The 20,253-nt window shown below is 50.3% G+C and overlaps 1 protein-coding gene across 16 annotated transcripts in view; it reads left to right on the forward strand.

Moving 5' to 3' along the window:
• Positions 1–20,253, forward strand: part of NLRC5 (NLR family CARD domain containing 5) — a 129,943-nt gene that overhangs the window by 95,515 nt on the left and 14,175 nt on the right. For 12 of the 16 annotated variants that reach the window (XM_089903105.1, XM_089903099.1, XM_022555953.2 and 9 more), the window contains 15 exons: positions 2,657–2,746; positions 2,934–2,996; positions 5,327–5,413; positions 7,201–7,284; positions 8,050–8,139; positions 8,536–8,601; positions 10,278–10,361; positions 10,449–10,532; positions 13,112–13,198; positions 13,714–13,791; positions 14,584–14,667; positions 14,992–15,075; positions 16,645–16,728; positions 17,384–17,467; positions 19,912–19,995. In XM_089903105.1, coding sequence (XP_089759231.1) covers positions 2,657–2,746; positions 2,934–2,996; positions 5,327–5,413; positions 7,201–7,284; positions 8,050–8,139; positions 8,536–8,601; positions 10,278–10,361; positions 10,449–10,532; positions 13,112–13,198; positions 13,714–13,791; positions 14,584–14,667; positions 14,992–15,075; positions 16,645–16,728; positions 17,384–17,467; positions 19,912–19,995 — 1,233 coding nt within the window. The remainder of the gene's footprint in view (positions 1–2,656; positions 2,747–2,933; positions 2,997–5,326; positions 5,414–7,200; positions 7,285–8,049; positions 8,140–8,535; positions 8,602–10,277; positions 10,362–10,448; positions 10,533–13,111; positions 13,199–13,713; positions 13,792–14,583; positions 14,668–14,991; positions 15,076–16,644; positions 16,729–17,383; positions 17,468–19,911; positions 19,996–20,253) is intronic. The other 4 variants (XM_089903106.1, XM_089903113.1, XM_089903111.1 and 1 more) reach the window with 3 other exon arrangements.

Below are 20,253 nucleotides of genomic sequence, written 5' to 3' on the forward strand. Positions count from 1 at the left end.
GGTTGGGATTCAAACAAGACAGTTGCTCTAAAAGCACCTTGAAGAATGGAAGGCCTGTGACAAATGGGCCATCGTTCTTCTCTCCACCCACAGAAAGGTCACCTACTCCTATAAAGAGACTATAGTTATAGGTCATGTATATATCACACACCAGTTAGGTTTTTTTGGTAATTTATATATATATATATTTATTTATTTATTTATTTTTGGCTGCATTGGGTCTTCATTGCTGAGCACGGGCTTTCTCTAGTTGTGGCAAGCGGGGACTGCTCTTCATTGGGGTGCACGGGCTTCTCATTGCGGTGGCTTCTCTCGTTGCGGAGCACGGGCTCTAGGCACATGGGCTTCAGTAGTCGTGGCACGCGGGCTCTAGAGCACAGGCTCAGTAGTCGTGGCTCGCAGGCTCTAGAGCACAGGCTCAGTAGTTGTGGTGCACGGGATTAGTTGCTCCACAGCATGTGGGACCTTCCCAGACCAGGGCTCGAACCCGTGTCGCCTGCATTGGCAGGCAGATTCTTAGCCACTGTGCCACCAGGGAAGTCCCCACACACCAGTTTTTAAAGGTCACCATCTAATTCTGTAAAAGGGGAATTTAAGCAGCATCCCCAAAGTATTTAAAACTCTATTTTCTAATTTCAGCTCAGACTGGTTAGAATTTAAAAAAGGATTTACTTTAAATATTTTTCCAACAGGGGGCAAGAGCAGCTACAGCTGATATGGAAAAATACAACAGAAAATTAAATCATACCATTAAAAACAGCAATATAAGTACTCCTGCTAAGGATCTCCGGGACACCTGAGACAGCTGACATCACATCCAGGATCTCACTTATCCCTGAGTCCTTTTGGGAGGGGAGGGAGGAGATGTATGACTTCCCAGAGGTGGGCAAGTGTGGCAGAGCCCATGTCAAACTACAGAATCCACTATGGTCCCACCCTGACAGGAAAGGACGGATCAGGAAGGGTTCCTTTGGACACAGAAGTTGTGGGCTAACATGAATAGATAGGGAACCTCAGACCAGAGAGGGACTTCTCTATGCCCAAGTCACACAGCATCAGCCCCCAACTCCTCATCTGTCTTTGGAATGAGGTAGCCGGCCTGATGGTCACCAGTGCTTAAGCTTTGTATTGGGTTGGTCAAAAAATTCATTTGAGTTTTTCTATAGTATCTTACTGAAAAACCCAAACAAACTTTTTGGCCAACCCAGTATTATTCAGTCCATACTGTTTGTGCACTGCTGTGGACCAGGCACTGCTTGGGGTGCTGGAGACACAGCTGAGAGAGGGAAAAAAAAAAGACGAGGTCCTTATCTTCCTGGAGCTTACCATGTAGTAGAGGGAGCTGGTCAACGAGCAAAGTGAAAGCAAATAAGATGAATTCAGAGAGTGATAAAGTATTTTTCTAGAGAATGTGGTAAGGAGTGATTGTGGAGGTGATTTAGACAATGGCAGGGGTGGTCAGGGAACGCCTCTGAGGAGGGACGCTAGGGTGCTACCTGAAGGAAGAGAGGGAGCCAGCCTTTTGAAAAGCAGGGAACAGCATTCCAAGGAGATGGAACAGCATGCATGAGGCCCTGAAGCAGGATTGAACTCAGTGGGCTCGAGGAACAGTCAGAAAGGCCAGTGTGGCCAGAGCACAGTGGCCGGCAGAGTTGTAGGAGAGAAGGTAGAGAAATGAACCTGGGCCGGGTCACACAGGGCCTGGTAGCTGTGGCAAGGAGTTTGGGATTTTGCCCAAGGCAGAGGAACGATTTGTCTTTTCAAAACCTTAGTCTGGCTGCTGGGTAGAGAAGGAACTGGGACAAGCGTGGAAGCAAGAGCAGGGAGGGGGTTGTACAGCCAGGGTAAGAGATGATGAGGGCTGGGAATTGGTGGGGAGAGAGGGAAGTAGGTAGATTCAGGGTGGATCTTGGGGGTGTAGACAAGCTGATGGAGGGTTTATGGAGCGAGGGAAATGGAGACCCCAAGGATGCATCCAAGGGCAAGATGGAAGCATCTCACTTTCTCTAAGGCAGTGGTTCACAGCTGGAGGGTGATTTTGCCCTTCAGGAGACATTTGGCAATGGAGACATTTTTGTTGTCATGATGGCAGAGGGGGTGGGAGGTCATGCTACTGCTGGCATCTAGTGAGTAGAGGTCTGGGATGCTGGTAAAGTTCCTACAGGACAGCCCCCAAATCCAAAGAATTATCTCTGTAATGCTGAGCTTGAAAAACTCTTAAGGACCTAAAGCTTCCCGCTCCTTGACAGCAAGGACTCACCTACGAGTGCTTAGGATAAAAACAATATAATAATAACAATAAGCATGGGTATCGTGCTGGCAGTGCCCAGGCTTGATATGATCCAGTCCTCATGACACCCTAGAGGAAGGTGTATAAGTAGTTCTGTTTTCCAGATAAGGAAACTGAGGTTCAGAGAGGTTAAGCTACTTATCCAAGGACACACAGCCAGTAAGCAGAACTAGGACTCAAACCTCAGTCCACTTGACCTCAAGCTCCTATTTCTCGCTCTTGAGTTCCTGTCTCCTTCCTTAATGCCTGGCTGACCCACCAGCCCCCCATCCTTTTCATTCACCTCCAGCCTGTCCAGGCTTCTTGCCCACTGATCTTGCTTGGTTCCAACTTGCTCACATAGGGCCCCGCCCCTTTCCTACTCAGGCTGACCCAGATGGAACTGTCCCCAAGGAGCCCCCTCCTGCTGGCTGACATCTTCAGCCTGTGCCCGCGGGTTCAGAAGGTGGATCTCAGGTGAGCATTGCCCTGGGACAACCGGAACCTAGGAGGGTGGTGCCTGGAGCCTGTTGGATGTGAGGGGCTAGGATGGAGATAGTGGGACCCAAATCAGAGACTCAGCTGCTGGAGGAGGGGGGCCTGCCCCTGGGGGCATGCTGAAGCTGTGGTCAAGGGTGGCTGACCCAGGTGCTGTCTGCTCCAGGTCCCTGCATCACGCGACCCTGCACTTCAGGTCTAGCGAGGAGCAGGAAGGTGGGTGCTGTGGGTAAGTCCCCCGGAACCGTGTCCGAGCAGCCTGTGGGGATTGAGGACGAGCAGACTTGCCTCCTGGATGTCCAGAGCAGAGGACAGACTGAGAGGGCTGGGCTCCGTCACGGGCAAACAAGGAGTCCACAGCAGACAGGATTAGAGCTCAGGGGCCTGGTCTGAGGAAAAGCTTTAAATACCAACCACACAAGGGTCTGGCACCTTGGGCAAGTTCCTTAACCTTTCCAATCCTCAGCTCCCGCAGCTGGAGAAGGGAGATGCTATATTGCAGGCCGTTGGCGAAGAGGAATTGAGGCAATGTGTAAGGCACGAGAGGCACTCACAGTTACGAGTGTCCCCCTGCGCCACACCGCTGACTCTTGGACCAGTGCTTTGTGGTGGCCTTGGTGACAGGGGAGCCAGCATTGCACAGGATAATGGGGCCAGGGAATAACCTCTAAGTACAGAGATGATGTTTCTGGTAGCTATTTGATGCCACTGGCTCACCGAGTGACCTTGGGCCAGACCCTTCTCTCTGCGTCTCAGCCTCCTCAGCTGCGAAATAACAATAAATAAAGAGCTGATGTTTGCTGAGCATCTGTAGGGCACCATTCTAAGAGCCTCATGCAGATTACGTCCTATAAGCCTCACAGCTGTGGTCATGCAGCAGGAAGGGGTACAGCTGGGACTTGAATCCAGGGAGTCTTATAGCGCTCCTGGCCCAGGGGCAGGCAAACTTCTTCTGTAAAGGGTTAGATTGTAAATATTTGGGGGTTTCCAGGCCATAGGGTCTCTATCACAGCTATTCAACCCTGCCGTTTTAGCTTGAAAGCAACACAGACAATATGTAAACGAAGGCGTGTGTCTGTGTGCCAGTAGAACTGGAGTTATGGACGCTGAGACATGAATTTCATGTAATGTTTGTGTGTCATGAAATGTTACTCTCCTTTTGATTTTTTTCTCAACTGTTTGAAAATGGAAAGACTATTCTTAGTGTGCAGGTCTTATAAAGCAGGCGGTCTTGGGCTGTAGACTTTCCAATTCCTGTCTTAACCCAACACTATCGTGACTTCTAGAATACCTTCATAGTTTCCAAGTCTGTGATTTCCAAAATGCAGGGCAAAGGCCAGGCTGGGAGGATTTTTAGGAGGTTGGGCCGATAGTAGAGTACTTCAGCTTCATTGAATTCCTCCCTTTTCAATTCTCTGATTAAGGCCAAGAGGAAGCCTCAGTTAGGTGTTAGTGTGTCTACAACACCTCTTAACATTTGCTAAGCTCCCTTTTAAATAAAGAGAGAGCTCTCAGCAGGTGCCAGTGTCTGGCTTGAATTTAATGATGATATTTTGCTCCTGTTTCCTGTATCCTTATGCTTATGGTCTGTTTGGGGCAGGCAATCCCAGTTTTCCATTGGAGTGAGTGATACAGGGTTTCCTTTTCCAATAAATGCATTAAATAAAAAGAATGAGCTGATTTAAAAATATGAAGTAGGGCTTCCCTGGTGGCGCAGTGGTTGGGAGTCCGCCTGCCGATGCAGGGGACATGGGTTCGTGCCCCGGTCTGGGAAGATCCCACATGCCGCAGAGCGGCTGGGCCCATGAGCCATGGCCGCTGAGCCTGCGCGTCCGGAGCCTGTGCTCTGCAGCGGGAGAGGCCACAAGAGTGAGAGGCCCGCATACCGCAAAAAAAAAAAAAATTTTTTTAAATAAAAATATGAAGTAAACAGTAGGGTAATAGGGAATTTAGGACTATGGAAAAAATCACGAAGGAGAGTAACAATGATAAAAATTTTAGATACTGGTTTTAGGTACTTTCTTATTTTAAGATTTTTTTTTTTAAGTTGCTGGCTGGCCGTAAGCTGTTCATTTACCTTATTGTGTAGTCTCGGTGTAGGCCTCTCAAAGACACTTACTATTACTTTTGATTCCAGCATCAATAACCCTCTGCAGGAGCAGACATCACCCTTAGTCTCCTCCACTCCACCCTCATGTCTGTCCATTAAAGTGACCGCCAAGAGCTGTAGTTCACCTTGAATCAGAATCAGTCTGGAGAGCCTTGTTCCTAGAGCTTTTAATTCAGCGCATTTGGGTTGCGTTCCCAGAACATGCCTCTCACCAAGTTCCCAAGGGATGCTGGTGGGGGTGGTCGGGGACCACACTTTGAGAACCACCTCCCCAGAGGGAGAATGTTGGTGGGATCTGCTGTGGAGGGAGGTGGGAGTGGTGGATGTTGGATGTTTCCAGAGAATCCAAGCTTGGGTGAGGCCCCGCTGAAACTCAGAGGCCACACCCAGGACTAGCCAGGGCAGAGGGTCTGAGTGGCCCCATTCCCAGTTTGCACCCCTTCCTGCAGCAGATTCACAGGCTGCGGCCTCAGCCAGGAGCATGTGGAGCCACTCTGCTGGTTGCTGAGCAAGTGTGAAGACCTCAGCCAGCTGGAGTAAGTCGGGCAGGAGTGGGGAGAAGAGCCCGGGAGCGTGTGCCTGGGTGGCACCGACGGGGTGTGTGTGCATGCGTGTGTGTGTGCACTCAGCACCTCTCAGGACCAGCTAACAGGGCATGGGATGCCTGGGACTCAGTCACGTCCACGTGGTTTCTCTGTCCCCATTTTATCCCTACCATTCCCCACTGCCACCATGGTGGAGCTAATTCAGGGTATGCCCTTGATCTAATTTGGGGAGTCCTTCACAAAGGGCCACAGGAGCCCCTTGGCCTCATGTTGATCAGGGCACTGGAGCTCTGCTGGCTGGTGGCGCCTGAAAGAAGGGATCCGTTGGTTGGCCTGGCAGGTGGTTAAGAGCAACAAACGCCTCAGCCCGCGGAGGGCCCTGGAGGGTGGGGATTTGTGGGCTGTCGTATGGATGAGAAGTGGTATCTGTGTGGCCTGTCTTGGGTGCCCAAATAGCGCAGCCCGCGTGGGTAGGTGAAACAAAGCTAATACCTATTGAGTAGTTTCTCCACTGTCCTAAGTGCTTTACATATTCTTTTTATCCTTCCAACAACCCTAAGTACTATTATCCCCATTTTATAGATGAGAGAACTGAGGTACAGAGAGTTTAAGAACCTGCCCTAAGTCACACAACTAGTACGATGCAGTCTTTGCTCAAAACTGTTAGGAGTCCAGCTTAGGACAAGCAGGATGTAAAGAGAGCGGTCTACCCGAAAAAACACAATTTAAGTTCCTGTTGTGATGTGGCCAAGGAGAGGAATACGGCTGATGAAAATCATGTATTTTAAAGAAAGATGAAAAAGCAAGATGTCTTTAAGTTTTCCTGTTTTTTCATTATAGAGGGAACTTTTGCTTATTTTAAAGATTATTAAGTGTCTTCCTGAGACAAACTAGTTTTTCATTTTTAAAATTTCTCAGGAAAAGACAAAATAAACAAGGCTTAAAAGTGTCATAATCAGGGGCTTCCCTGGTGGCGCAGTGGTTGGGAGTCCGCCTGCCGATGCAGGGGACACGGGTTCGTGTCCCGGTCCGGGAGGATCCCACGTGCCGCGGAGCACCTGGGCCCGTGTGCCATGGCCGCTGAGCCTGCGCGTCCGGAGCCTGTGCTCCACAATGGGAGAGGCCACAACAGTGAGAGGCCTGTGTACCACAAAAAAAAAAAAAAAAAGTGTCATAATCAGGGGCAAAATGAGTTCAAAGATGCAGGACAAAAATCAGATATTCCCGGGCATGCTGATTATATTGTTTCTGAAACTGTAGCTAAAACCATAGAATGCTACAATGAAGGGAAATAAGAAAGTCTTCCAGTGCAATTTCAGATATTGCATTCTCAAATTAAAAGAAGAAATCTGATGGATAAATACATCCTCCAAATATCTTTCTTTTTCCTGAATTTACTCATGTTCAAAAATTATGGCTCCCAACGGATGCAGGCCAAGTGCATGGTAAAAGTGAATTGGTTTTTCTCTAACCCCTGAAAGCCTGCTGGAGGCACATGAGTCCTGGGAGTGGTCACCAGATACTGAACGGGAAGATGAGGCCTGGTTAACTGTGGTGCTGGTGAGGGGGATGGTGGTGATAATTCTAGTGGTGATGGAGGTGGTGATGCCTAGTAGCAGTGATGGGATGGTGCTGGTGGTGGTGACGGTGCTGTTGGAACAGAAGTAGTGCAGAGTGGTGGAGGGGATAATGGCAGTGCTGAGTGGGTAGAGTAGCAGTGATGGTAACTGAAGAGAAGGCACATCTGAGCACCAACAACCCCCTCGTACCTCTTGCAGCCTTTCAGCAAACCTGCTGGGTGATGCCGGGCTCAGGTGCCTCCTGGAATGTCTCCCTCAGGTGCCCATCTCCGGTTCACTTAAGTAAGTGTCGAGCAGCTTCAAAGACAGCAAGGAGGAAGACTCCCCAGGGCCAAGAACATTAGTGGGCTTCTTTTGAGGCATCCCTAGAGAACTGCAGAGGACAAGGGCTAGGGAGGGGAAAGGGCTGATTCTTACCTTGACCCCTGCCTACCTTGGGTCCTTTCTTCCTTCCCTCATTGCCCACTATGGGCAGAGCTCCCACCAGACACCCAGGAGAGGCTGTGACTAAAGCTGGGTGATCCAAGTTGACTCCGGGTAGGGAGCAACAGTTCATCTCTAACCAGCTGCTGGGTCTCAGTTGTCCTGGCTCTTTGTCCACCCCATCCCTGAAGCTCCTCTGACCAAATCTATGGTACACAGATTTGGGGATGTCGCCACAGCAGGGAGGGTCCCTAGGAAGTCATCCTCACTCAGTCTCCCCAGTGACCTGGGAGGCTGGCGGCCAGAGCCAGGATACAACCCGTTGCTAGGCAGCTGGGCTTTGTGCTCTGGGCATCCCTGACCCCTGTGGGGCTGGAGTTGCCAGCCTGGCCTCATCATCATGCAGTCTCAGACCAGTCTGGTGCCTGACCTGCCCCGTGTGGGGATAGCGCCCCTCTGGCCTCTCTCTGGACCTCGGTGTCTCCACCTGGAGAATGGACACTCGGACACTGAGGACGCTCCTCTGGGAGATGACAGCTGGAAGGGAAGAGACGAGGGGGGCTGGGCAGGGCTCCACTGAGGTGCTTCCCCCAGCCCCCATCCTGAACCTCTTTTCTCTTCTAGTCTAAGCCACAACGGTGTCTCTCAGGAAAGCGTCCTGTACCTGGTGGAGACTCTCCCCTCCTGCCCACGCATCCGGGAGGCCTCAGTGAAGTAAGGCGACGTTGGTGCCACGTTGGTGGGGAAGCAAGCCTCGCACACTCAGTGGCCCTCCATCTGTGTGACTTGGGCAACCTCCACCCTCTCTGAGTCTCAGGGTTCACTGAACGTGGGATCATAGTTTCCATCCTCTGAGGCCCGTGTGCCACAGGGCCTAGGGAGGACACGGGTTAGGGAACACCAGGTTTGGGGTCCTTGAAGAAGGAGGTGGGAGTCTCCTCGGGTCGGCACGGGTCTCTCCTCTGGTCGTCAAGGGTCTCTCCCGTGGCTTCCACCCGCCCTTGCCCCTGAAGACCCAGCCCCCTTCCCTCCCGCACCCCCCTGGTGCCTGGGTCCCAAGGATGCCGGCAAAGCTGGGCCCTCGGCTTCCATACACCCCTCTCTCTGCAGCCTGGGCTCCAAGCAGAGCTTCTGGGTTCACTTCTCCCGACAGGAGGAGGCTAGGAAGACACTGAGGTAATTTCTGGTCTGGGGGGACGGGAAGGGGGGACAAGGGAGAGGAGGTTGACCCTGTGGTGGCCTCCATGCCTCCTTCCTCTCTGGGTCCTCTCCTCCTTCACACACCCTGCTTCAAGCTACTGCCTGGGTGCCTCTCCCCCACATCTGCCCCCAATCTCCCCTTACCTCCAGCCCCTGGGCTGGGCCTTTGAGTGGTATTTGTGCCCCTTAGCCACGTCCTAACTATAAGTCTGGAGGCTTCTGAGTTAAGAGATCAGACTCTGGAGCCACTTGGGATAAATCTTAGTTCTACCACTTAGCAGCTGTGTGACCTTGGACAAGTGACTTAACCTCTCTGTGTTTCAATTCCTCATCTGTAAAATGGGAATAATAGTGAGACCTACCCTTTAGGGTTATTGTGAGGACTGAATGAGTTAATATATATAAAGTGCTTGGAAAGGCCCTGGCTTATTTGAGTGTTATATCAGTTGTTTATTATTACTGTTATTATTATCCCCCCCGGTAGCCTTGAGCTCTGTCTGTCTCTCTCATCCTTGGGTTAGTTCCTCTACATGTCTTACGTCACCTTTGGTCGTGGCCTCTGAATCGGTCCACTGCCTCTGGCTAGGCCTCCTCCAATTATCCCACAGCACCTGGAGGGGTCTTCCCAACACACACATCTGAATGTGGTACTCCATTGCTCAAAGCCCTTCGGGGGCTCCCAGTTGCCCTCAGGATAAAGTCCAAATTCCTTGGCCTGGTCTTCTCCCTCAGAGTCTGATCTGGCTGTCACCTCCCGCCATATTCCTCCTCACTCCCCCCACCCCACTCCACACACACACCACCCTCACACCAAGTATATACACACCACATACCACCCACCCACACACACAGCAAATGTGCGCACAAATTCAGCCACAAGGGATCTTTGTTCACCAAACACGCACTGCCTGATGAAGCTTCCCTGCTTCTGCGTACTCAGCCTGACGTTCTCTTCCTTACCTTTTCTGAGATCAAATTCTCCTAATCCTTTAAGACCCAGCTCAAATGTCAGCCCCTCCTGGACACCTCTGGTGGCCCCTGTCCTGTGAGAGGGAGCGGCCCCGTGGTGCTGTGCTGGGCCCTCTTCTCAGCCCGTCTGTCTGTGAGACAGTGTCCCGAGGCCTGTCTGCCGGCCACACGGGGCCAGGCAGTGGGAGAGCAGGGCCACAGCAAGAATCCCAGTCCCTCCTGCCCCCGAGGGAGCCTGAACTAGGGTGGTACTGGAGACTAGGGAAGCGGTCATGGGTTTGGGGTATGGAGTCAGGCTGACTTGGATTGAAACCCGAATCTGTCCCTACTTCTTACCAGCTGTGTGTCCTCGGGTTGGCCACTTTCTCCGTCTGTAGGTGATGCTTTTGGGGTTCAGTGAGATACTACATGTAAGGCAGGCATTCCTGCGTGCTCACATGGCGCACCCAGAGGCTGGCCCAGGGCGTGCCTTATAGTCAGGGCTCAGTAAATGACTGACTCCTCGCACCTTCTTGGGAGGTGGTCTTTCCAAAGAGAAGAGAAGCTCCCAGAGCAGGGGTTGCATCTTTGGCCTTTTCTCAGGCCTTTGGTCCAGGCCTTTGCACTCAGTGGAGGCTCCCCCGTGGGTCCTGGCAGTCCCAACAGGCCTCGCCCAAACTCTGTCCCTTGCCCTCTGCCCTCAGGCTGAGCGAGTGCAGCTTCAGGCCAGAGCACGTGCCCAGACTGGCCACTGGCCTGAGCCAGGCCCTGTGGCTGACGGAGCTCACGTGAGTGACCAGGCCCCGCCCGTGGGGGCAGCTGAGGGGTGGAGAGTCCCTGCCAGAACCTCTCTGGTAACTGACCTCTGTCTGCAGGCTGACCCAGTGCTTCCTGGGCCTGGAGCAGCTAACCATCCTCCTGGGTCTGCTAAAGTGGCCGGCAGGGCTTCTCACTCTCAGGTATCGCCTGCCCGTGACCCTGGGAGGGGGCCGTGGTGGGAATGGGGGGCAGAGGTGGGCTCTGAAGTATGGGTCCCCCCGAGGTCATGGTCTTAGCCGTTTCCTGCGTCCGGAGCCCTGCCACCTGCATGTAGGACCACCCTGCCCATTAGTCCCAGAAACCCGCTCAGGCGCAGAGAAGCCGCCCTCCCCAAGGTGGGGCCTATGTTTGGAGACTTCAGAAAAAGAGGAAACTGAAAAGGACACTGAGCTGAGGTCAGAAATAACACGTAACAAATATCATGTTTGTATGTTCACTGCGATCATTTTAAAACTTTCAGAAAGGGCTTCCCTGGTGGCGCAGTGGTTGAGAGTCCGCCTGCCGATGCAGGGGACATGGGTTCGTGCCCCGGTCTGGGAAGATCCCACATGACGCGGAGCGGCTGCGCCCGTGAGCCATGGCCGCTGAGCCTGCGCGTCCAGAGCCTGTGCTCCGCAATGGGAGAGGCCACAACAGTGAGAGGCCCGCGTACGCAAAAAAAAAAAAAAAAAAAAAAAGCTTAAAAAAAACTTTCAGAAAAACAGAAGATTCCAAAAAGTAGAAAAACAATTCTGAAAACTCATTTTCTCATCACCTAGTTCTGACAGTTGTTCCTGGTTTTCCATATTTGCCTCGAATTTTTACTTTTTAGCTGAAGTGTCTTAAAGTAAGTTATAGATCTCATAAAATATCACTCCAAAATATTTCACCACAAGTTTCTAAAAAATAAGGACATTTTCTACATAATCACAGTTGAATTAGGACACCTACAAAAATCAGTAGCAATTCCTTAGTGTCAGGTATTACCCAGTCCAATCTAAAATTTCCCACTCTCCCCAGATGGGACGGCTGGCTCTTTGGATCCAGGATCCCGTCAAGGTCCCCATTAGCATGGAGTGGTGATGGCTCTTTGGACTCTTAATGGGTGAACCGTTGACAAAATCGGTCCCCTGTGCTGTAGACCGTCCCGCTTTCTGGCTCTGTCTGGTGCTTCCTTGTGATGTCTTTGAGTTTGTTCCTCTAACCCCTGACTTTCCTGGAACTGGAAAGGCTCCATGGGATTTGTGTCTAAAAATACCTACTTCATGGCCAATACTGTGCACTTTTCAACTCAGCCCATGATGAGGCACATAGAGTCTGGTTGTTCCCCAACACGACATTTTTTAAAATTCTGGTAGAATACAAATAACATAAGATTTACCATCTTAACCATTTTTAAGTGCACAGTTCAGTAGTGTTAAGTACATTCACATTGCTGTGTAACCGAAACTTTTCACGCAAAACTGAAACTCAGTACCCATTAACCGCCCCATTTTCCCCTCCCCCCAGTCCCTGGCTTTCTACTCACCTTTCTACTCTGTTTCTGTGGATCTCACTCTAGGTGCATCATACAAGTGGAATCATACAATATTTGTCTTTTTGTGATGGGCTTATTTCACTCAGCATAATATTCTCGGGGTTCATCCTTGTTGTACCGTGTTATAGAATTTCCCTTCCTACTTAAGGCTGAATGATATTCCACTGTGTGTACACACCACATTTTCTTTAGCCATTCATCCATCGGTGGACATTTGGGTTGCTTCCACCTTTTGGCTATTGTGAATAATGCTGCTACGAACATAGGTGTATGAATATCTCTATATCTCAGCTTTCAATTCTTTGGTGTAGAATCGCTAGATCACCCCAAATAGCATTTTAAAATAAAACTTTTCTTACTCTAAAAATAATGTGTACTCCTCGTAGAAATTTGTGGAAAACCCAGAAGAACGTAAGAAGAAAATAGTACTTTGAAAAAAAATTCAACATAACTTTAGAAGCAGCAATGTTTTAAACAGCTCTCTTTTTTCCTGCTTCTGAATTAATTCATACAGGGACTTCCCTGGCAGTCCAGTGGTTAAGACTTCGCCTTCCAATGCATGGGGTGTGGGTTCAATCCCTGGTCGGGGAGCTAAGATCCCATGTGCCTTGTGGCCAAAAAACCAGAACATAAACAGAAGCAATATTGTAACAAATTCAATAAAGACTTTAAAATAATGGTTCACATCCAAAAAAAATCTTTAAATTAATGCATACACATTGTAGAAAGTTCAGAAAATACTGAAAACTAAAGAAGAAATAAAATAAAAACACTTCAAGAGAATTCTACAATTGAAAAAATCACCATTAACATTTAATATATTTTTCTCACAGCTCTGTCTCCCTGTTCCTCACCATATGTGTTTTTCCCTTTCCATATATATTTTTCCTTTTTTAAATACAAAATTGGGATCATGCTTCATATACAGTTTTATTTCCTTATCTTTGCAACGTGACGTTATGTAGACCTTTTCTTAAACCTAAAAATATTGTTTAAAAAAATAATATTTTCCCTTTGGATGGTTGCATAACTGTTAGAACAAGGATGATGTTAATTTTCTGTTTGATGCTTATGCCTAATTTTAAATTTTATTGTTTTTAAAATCAGCAAAACCCAGAAAGCCTCTAGGCAGCCCCCTTGGCACTTTCCTCCCCGCCCCCACTAACCCTAGGCGACCTTCGTCTGTGTCCACCTCTGTGACAGGGTGGAGGAGCCGTGGGTGGGCAAAGCCGGGGTGCTCACGCTGCTAGAAGTCTGTGCCCAAGCCTCAGGCAACGTCACTGAAATAAGGTAAGTCCAGGGAGGAGGCCCCTCAAGTTCTTCATCTTTTCATGACCATTGGGACCATCCGTCATCTAGACATTGGTCTCTTGTCCTGTGGGGTAATAGCTGCATCCCTAGTGAGTTCTCTGGGTCCCCAAGATGGCAGGAGCTCCTGGGGCATATGTGAGGGACTACACATACTTGTTGGGACTTGTGCAGTAGGCAAGCCGCAGGACCAGAGAGAGGAAGGCAGCCCCAGGTTCAAGACAAAGAGCTGTTAGATCCCAGACAGACACTGCTGGAAGTCCATGCTGGTTGTCTGGAAGGGGCCCCTGGTGACAGTAACACACACCATGGCTCTGTGACCAGAGGTGCCAGGATCCCATGGACTAGCTAAGAGCAAAGGCGCTGGTGTCTCACTGACCTATGTCCACATCCCCACTGGGTCTGGGAGCTCAGTCGGCTGAGCAGCCCCAGTCCCAGCACAGCCGATACGGGAAAGCTGCTGTGGGCCTCACGCTGGCTACCCCTTCCCTCCTCAGCATCTCCGAGACCCAGCAGCAGCTCTGTATCCAGCTGGAATTTCCCCATCAGGAGAACCCAGAAGCCACGACCCTCAGGTGAGACCCAGTACCTGGGGCCCCAAGAGAGAGGCTGGTGATGGAGGGAGGGGGAGAGGGGGGTACTGCTGCTTCTGACCAATAATTCTTATGCCCCTGCTCAGAGTCCTTTGATGCCCAAAGTCTCTACATGGCCTCTGAGATCTAGCCCAACCTACCTCTTCATGCTATCTATCCCTACCCCAAACCCCAGTCTAGGCTCCAGCTAAGCTTCCAGTACCTTAAACACCACCTTGCTCTCTTTGACCTCAGGGCCTTTGCACAGGCTGTTTCCTGCCCAGAATATTCTCTCCTCCCTTTCCTTCTTCATCCTTCTTCACCTGGCTAACTCAACCTCATCCTTCAGGTCTCAGTTTAAATGCCACCATCTCAGGGAGGCCCCTCAAACCCACCCAGACTTAGTCAAGTCCTCCCATCATCCCTTCTTACAGATGCCTGGGTTCACAGCTCCTCTAATCCATATAGCACGTTTCTGGAAATTAATATGTCACCTCTTTGGGGGAATGCAGCCCTGCAAGTATACATTGTGAGGACTAGACCATACCTGGATCTCAGCCCCAACTCACTTCCTTGGCTGGGTCTCCTTGTGCAGTGAACAACCTGCACAGCCATACCAGGTGCCCCATCCTGACCTCTCCTTCATAGTACTTCCCATGATTGATTAGTAAATTGGGGGACTTTATTTGATTAGCATTTATTTACCACCGTAAGAAACGCTCCTTGCAGGTAGGGACTGAGTCCCTGGTACTGAGCCAGGTGTTTAGAAGCTGCTGCCTCCCTCTCCACCTCCAGGCTGGCTCACTGTGACCTTGGGACCCACCACAGCCTTCTTGCCAGGCAGCTGATGGAGACCTGTGCCCGGCTGCGGCAGCTCAGGTCAGCACCCTGAAACACTGTCTGGGGCCCTGAGTTCTCTGATTGACCCCAGTGCCCGCTCCAGGCCATAGGTGAGAGGCTGGCCAGTGCAGGATGGAGATGAGCAGAGCGTGGGGCTGTGCTAGCATTCTTGCTTCCCTCTGCAGGAGAGAATCACACCTGGCCAGTGGGGGAGAGCCCCAGGGTGGCAGAGGGGAGCCCTGCCCCACTGGGAGCTCTTGGGTGGGCCTTTCCCCTCTCTTGGCCTCCCCATCTTTGTGTGATGTTTGATCCCTGAGGTGTGTCCAGCCTGAAATCCTCTGGAATATGCTTGGGCCTTTTCAGCTTGTCCCAGGTGAACCTCTGCGAAGCCAGTGCTCTGCTGCTACAAAGCCTCCTGCTGTCCCTCTCTGAGCTGAAGAACTTCCGGTATGCAGACAAGACTTTCACTCAGGGCCTCCCCCGCCCTCCCCGCCCCCTGCAGGTCAGCCCCGCCCCCACACTTCCTGTTCTCCCCAACCCTGCGCTCAAAGGAGCTCTGTGTCCCCATCCCATGGGCTGGGACCACACATGACCCTGGAGATGATGCCAGGGTTCACGGTCATCTACATGGCCATGTGGCATGAAGGTGATTCCCTTTTGAATATTCTTTCTTTTTCTTTTCTTTATTATTTGGAAATAATTGCAAACTAATAGAAAAGTTATGAGAAGACTGAGAACCTCCATATGCCATTTTCCCAGATTAACCCTTTGTCATTATTTTTTCACATTTGCTCTTTTCTTCCCTTCCTCCTTCCTCATCCCTCCCCTCTCTTCTCCACCCCCCCCTTTCTTGTTCTGAACCATTTGAAAGTAAGTTGTATAATTATGCCCCTTCGCGCCTTAATATTTCAGTGAATTTCCTAAGAACAAGAACATTCTCTCCCCTAATCCAGTAAAAGTATGAAATTCAGGCAATTTAACATGGATATCCTACTATTATCTAAGCTACAGTTTATATTCCAATTTTGCCAATTGTCCCAATAATGTTTATTGCATTTTTTTTTTCAGTCCTGGATTCCATCCAGGATCACACACTGTGTTCAGTTGTCATCTCTCTTTAGTCTCCTTCAATTTGGAATGTGTCCTCAGCCCCTCTTTGTGTTTCACACCGTCATGACATTTACATGGCAGTTATTTTGTAGAACGCCCTTCTGCTTGGCTTTCTCTGCTGTTTCCTCATGCTTAGATTTAGGTTCTGCATTTGGGGCAGGAATATCACAGAGGTGCTGCTGTGCTCATCTCAGTGTGTCACATCGGGAGGCACATGTTGCCTACTTGTCCCCTTACTGGGGATGTTAACTGTGATCTCCTGGTTAAGGTGGTGTCTGCCAGGTTTCTTCACTTGCAAAGCTACTGTTTTTTCCCTTTGTAATTAACCAGTTATCTGGTAGGAAGATACCTTAAGATGATGTAAATATCCCGGTCTTCCTCAAATTTTCACCCACGAATTTTAGCATCCATTGATAATTCTTGCCTGAATCAAATATCAAGGATGATGGTTGCAAAGTGGAGCTTTTGTAACTCTCGGTTCTCTTTTAATTCAGCCTATCACATCAGGGGGAAGGTCTCCTTTTGGTACTAATATATCTTTAACACCCTCTCCAATACTTGCTACATTTTCTGTTTAAATAAAGATGCAGAGCTCATGGTAAGTGACAGTAACTAGCTAGACTTCACAGTGATGCCTGATTATGACAGACATTGTGAAGTTGCTACCTGAATGATTGTGGTTTAAACAAGTATTCAACTAGTCCATGTTCCTGCCTCCAAGCTATGTCTTGACCTAAAGATTCCCTGATGGGAGAGATTTATGAAGGGAAGGAAGGTCCCCTCCCACTGCCCCCCAGGAACCATTCCCCACCCCTCCTCCTTGCCCTCTGCCACCAGCATCCAGAGCTCCCAAGACCCAGAGCTCCTACCTGACCTGCCTCCCTTTGGCCCTTTGACCCCCACCAGGCTGACCTCCAGCTGTGTGAGCTCCAGTGCGCTAGCCCACCTGACATCTGGTCTAAGCCACTGTCACCACCTGGAGGAGCTGGAGTGAGTTGTGGGGTGGAAGGGTCCGGGAGGGGATGGCCCAGCAAAGGCAAAGGGTGGGGAGTCCAGTTGTGCCTTTGGTTAAAGTGGGTGGTGGGACTTCAGCCTATCGCTTTTCTCCCTGATGAAGCCCGGCAACTCTGGGTGTGGCTTGGGAAAGGCTGAGCACTGGGTTCTTGGTCCCAACTTTATCACTCACTCAGAGTGACCTTGGGCGAATAACTGTGCCTCTCTAGACTTGGACAGCCTCATCTGTAAAATGGGGCTCGTCATCCTTTTCTGCCTAGAGCGGCTCTGGGTGTTGGGTAGAGAGAGAGCTAAGGGGCAGAAGGGATCATTGCACGTGTGTGTGTGTGTGTGTGTGTGTGTGTGTGTCACTTGTCCCTGGCTTCCTCTGGTGCAGCCCTCATCCAGGGCATCCTTTCTCAGCTGGGTCAGCTGTGACTGCAGTGCCCACCTCCTCGGGGACCCCAGAGCCTGACCCTTGGGGCCAGGAATGTCCCTGTGCAGCCTGGGTAGGAAGGGTGGTCTGGGATCTGTGGACCCAGAGCCAGCCTCCTGGGGGGACTGGGGTGGTAAGGGGGGCTGATTTGACAGCTCAGCTCCAGGGGGCTGGGCAGGCTTGTCTAACCCTCACCTCATGCTTGGTCCCCTCCAGCTTGTCTAACAATCAACTTGGCGAGGAGGGTACCAAGGTGCTGACGGGGGCCCTTGAGGGCAAGTGCTGGCTGAAGAGGCTTGAGTAAGTGGTGGTGGTTAATGGGGGTGAGAGCAGGGAAGTTGGGAGCATGTCTAAGAACCTTTGCATCTCTAGTGAACACCACTGTCAATCTCCTGGATGGACTCAGGTGAGCTGAATGCCCTCCCTTTTCCTTCCTTACCTGGCTCTGGGTGTTATCAAAATGCTTGATCATAAGGAACAGAATACTCAGTCAAAGCAACCCAACCCAGAAATGTATTAACTCGTGTCACAGAAAATAATAAGGCAACTGATTTCAGGCTTGGTTGGATCCAGGTTCTCTGTTTGTTCCCCCTCCTCCCTCCCTCCCTCCCTCTCTCTCCCTTCCCCTCCCTCTCTCCTCCCCACCCCCCATCTCTTTACTTCATCCTCAGGCAGGCTGTTCCTGCAGCTGCAGGTTCACTTTCTACCAGCCAAGCGGAAAGGGAGCACCTTTTTCCCTGTACCTACAACACAAGTCCCTAGAATGAGTCTCACTGGACTAGCCCAGGTCACATGCCCGCCCCTAAACCAATCACTGTGGCTCTAAGCACACGATAATCTGATTGGCCAGATCTGGGTCACATGCCCATCCAATTATCTGGACTGAGTCAGGGGTGGTATTTCAGGGGACTATTAACACAAGACAGGGAAACAAACTCTGGGCAGATAAAAAACTCATAGATGACCACTGCCATGTGCCTACAATCGTTTCCTTAGTAACTGGCAACTTTTACCCTCACCTATAATTTGGAGTCACCAAATTCTTAGAAACGGTGGAAACAGCCTCAGTCTAAAGGACAGGTCCCCATCCTGCACAGACGTGACAGTATCGAGACAGAACACTTGACAAGGCATCTTCTGCTTTTAATCTCTAAGTTTATCCGTTGACCAAAAATACACACGAATTATAAAAAGTTCCATCATCATAGAAATATGTAACAATGAACATGAAATCCCTAGCAATGACACCCCCTGGGAAAACTTCTGTACATGAGCAGTTTGTGAGTTTTCCTCCAGATTTTTCGGACACATTTTTGAATACAGTTTAAAAGCAGCTCTGACTTTTTGCCCCTTAACAATGAATGAAATTCTTCTACTTTGTCCCTCTTTGCATATCCTGGCAGGGGTCAGGGGGTGGTATTAGGGAGACCTTTGACCAGAGGGTCCACTGTCTTCCCACTGAGATGTTTCTTTGGCTTCCCCCCATGTGCCTGCACCTCTGCTCAGCCTCCCTTTCTTCTGGAAGCTTTTATTTGGGGTGGAGTTGGAGGCCCAATGAGGTCATCCATTGGCTCATTCATGCGTTTAACATATATGTGTGTTCACCTGGGCACCCAGGCCAGAGCCAGGAGCTGGAAGTGCTTCAGAGAACAGGACATGTGGGATCTAAGTTCTCTGACCAGGGATCGAACCCATGCCCCCTGCATTGGGAGCACAGAGTCTTAACCACTGGACCGCCAGGGAAGTCCCAATGATTCCGTTCTGTCTGAAGGAAAGGGATGGATCTTCACTCCCCAGAGGCCTCTTCCAGTTTCAGATCTGTCGTTTCTGAGTGTCTCCTCTCCAACAAGCAGCTCCCCTCAGATCCAGCCAACTTTTCCCACCTGTCCCTCTGGGTGAAATGGTTAGGGGTGTAGGTGCTAGTCAACAGCCACACCACCTGGGTTCAACTCCTGGCACAGTAACCAACTGTCCCAGTTTAGCTGGGACAGAAAGTCCCGCATCCTGGAAATCTCCTCAGTTCTGGGCAAACCAGGATGGTTGTCACCTCTCGGTTCTACCTCAGTGTGTGAGCTTAGGCAAGGTACTTAACCTCTCTCTGTTTTCTTCCTCATCTTAACTCTGGGGATAATAGCTGGACCTACCCCCTCAGTGATTGTGAGGATTAAATGAGATCACACACATGAAGCACTTAGAACAGAGCCTGGCACAGAATTCACACTCTACAAGTATTGGCTGCTATTGTTATTATTACTGTTATTATTCCTCTCTCCTGCCCAAGGTGGGGCCATAAGGAGCATGATCCATGGGTAACACATGGTTGGGCCCAGGAATGGGAATCCTACAGCCTTGGGTTCTGTTCCTGATGCTGCCACTTTCTGTGTGTGACTGCTGGGCCTCAGTGTGCCTCATCTGTAAAATGGGGATAACTGTATATCATATCATCTCTAAATGGCCCTTAGTATGTGCTTGGTGTGTGGTCGCTGTGGTTACTGGTCAGTAGTCTGGGTCTAGTGTGATTCAGAATATAGAACTGCTGCCTGGATGACTGTATCATTCTTACAGAGAAAACAGCATTTGGATTTCCCAGTGCAGTTTTGTTTGTACAGTTTTGGGTTTTTTTTTACACTGTGTGGATGTAAGTGGCTGTCTTGGAGATCACTGGGCATTGCTGAGCACTCAAGGTCTGCGTCAGGGACCCAAGCCCAGTATGCCAAGTCCTCCTGTGGCCTCCTCTCCTCCAGCCTCAGCCACCTCCCACTGGACGGCTCTGCCCTGGTTGCACTCACTCAAGGACTAAGCCACATGACCCTCCTGCAGAGCCTCCGGTGAGTAACCGAGTGACCCCATAGGAGTGAGTAGGAGGAGGCACTTGCAAGTTCTGCTGGGACCACCCATCTAGGGAAACACTGGGGCACCTCCCTGAGAACCCTCTGTGGCTCCTGTCCTCGGCACATTCCTATAACCCTCCCAGGTCGGTGTCACAGCTCTTGCCTTTTACTGCCACCAGCTTCCTCTGCGCTACACAAGTGACCTGAAGGAGCTGAGCCCAAGTCCTAGGACAACCCTTCACGTGCACAAATTCA

The sequence above is a fragment of the Delphinapterus leucas genome, chromosome 20, assembly GCF_059928025.1.
Source record: "Delphinapterus leucas isolate spDelLeu-1000000601 "Yukka" chromosome 20, BTC_Dleu_Yukka2, whole genome shotgun sequence".
Classification (NCBI taxonomy): domain Eukaryota; kingdom Metazoa; phylum Chordata; class Mammalia; order Artiodactyla; family Monodontidae; genus Delphinapterus; species Delphinapterus leucas.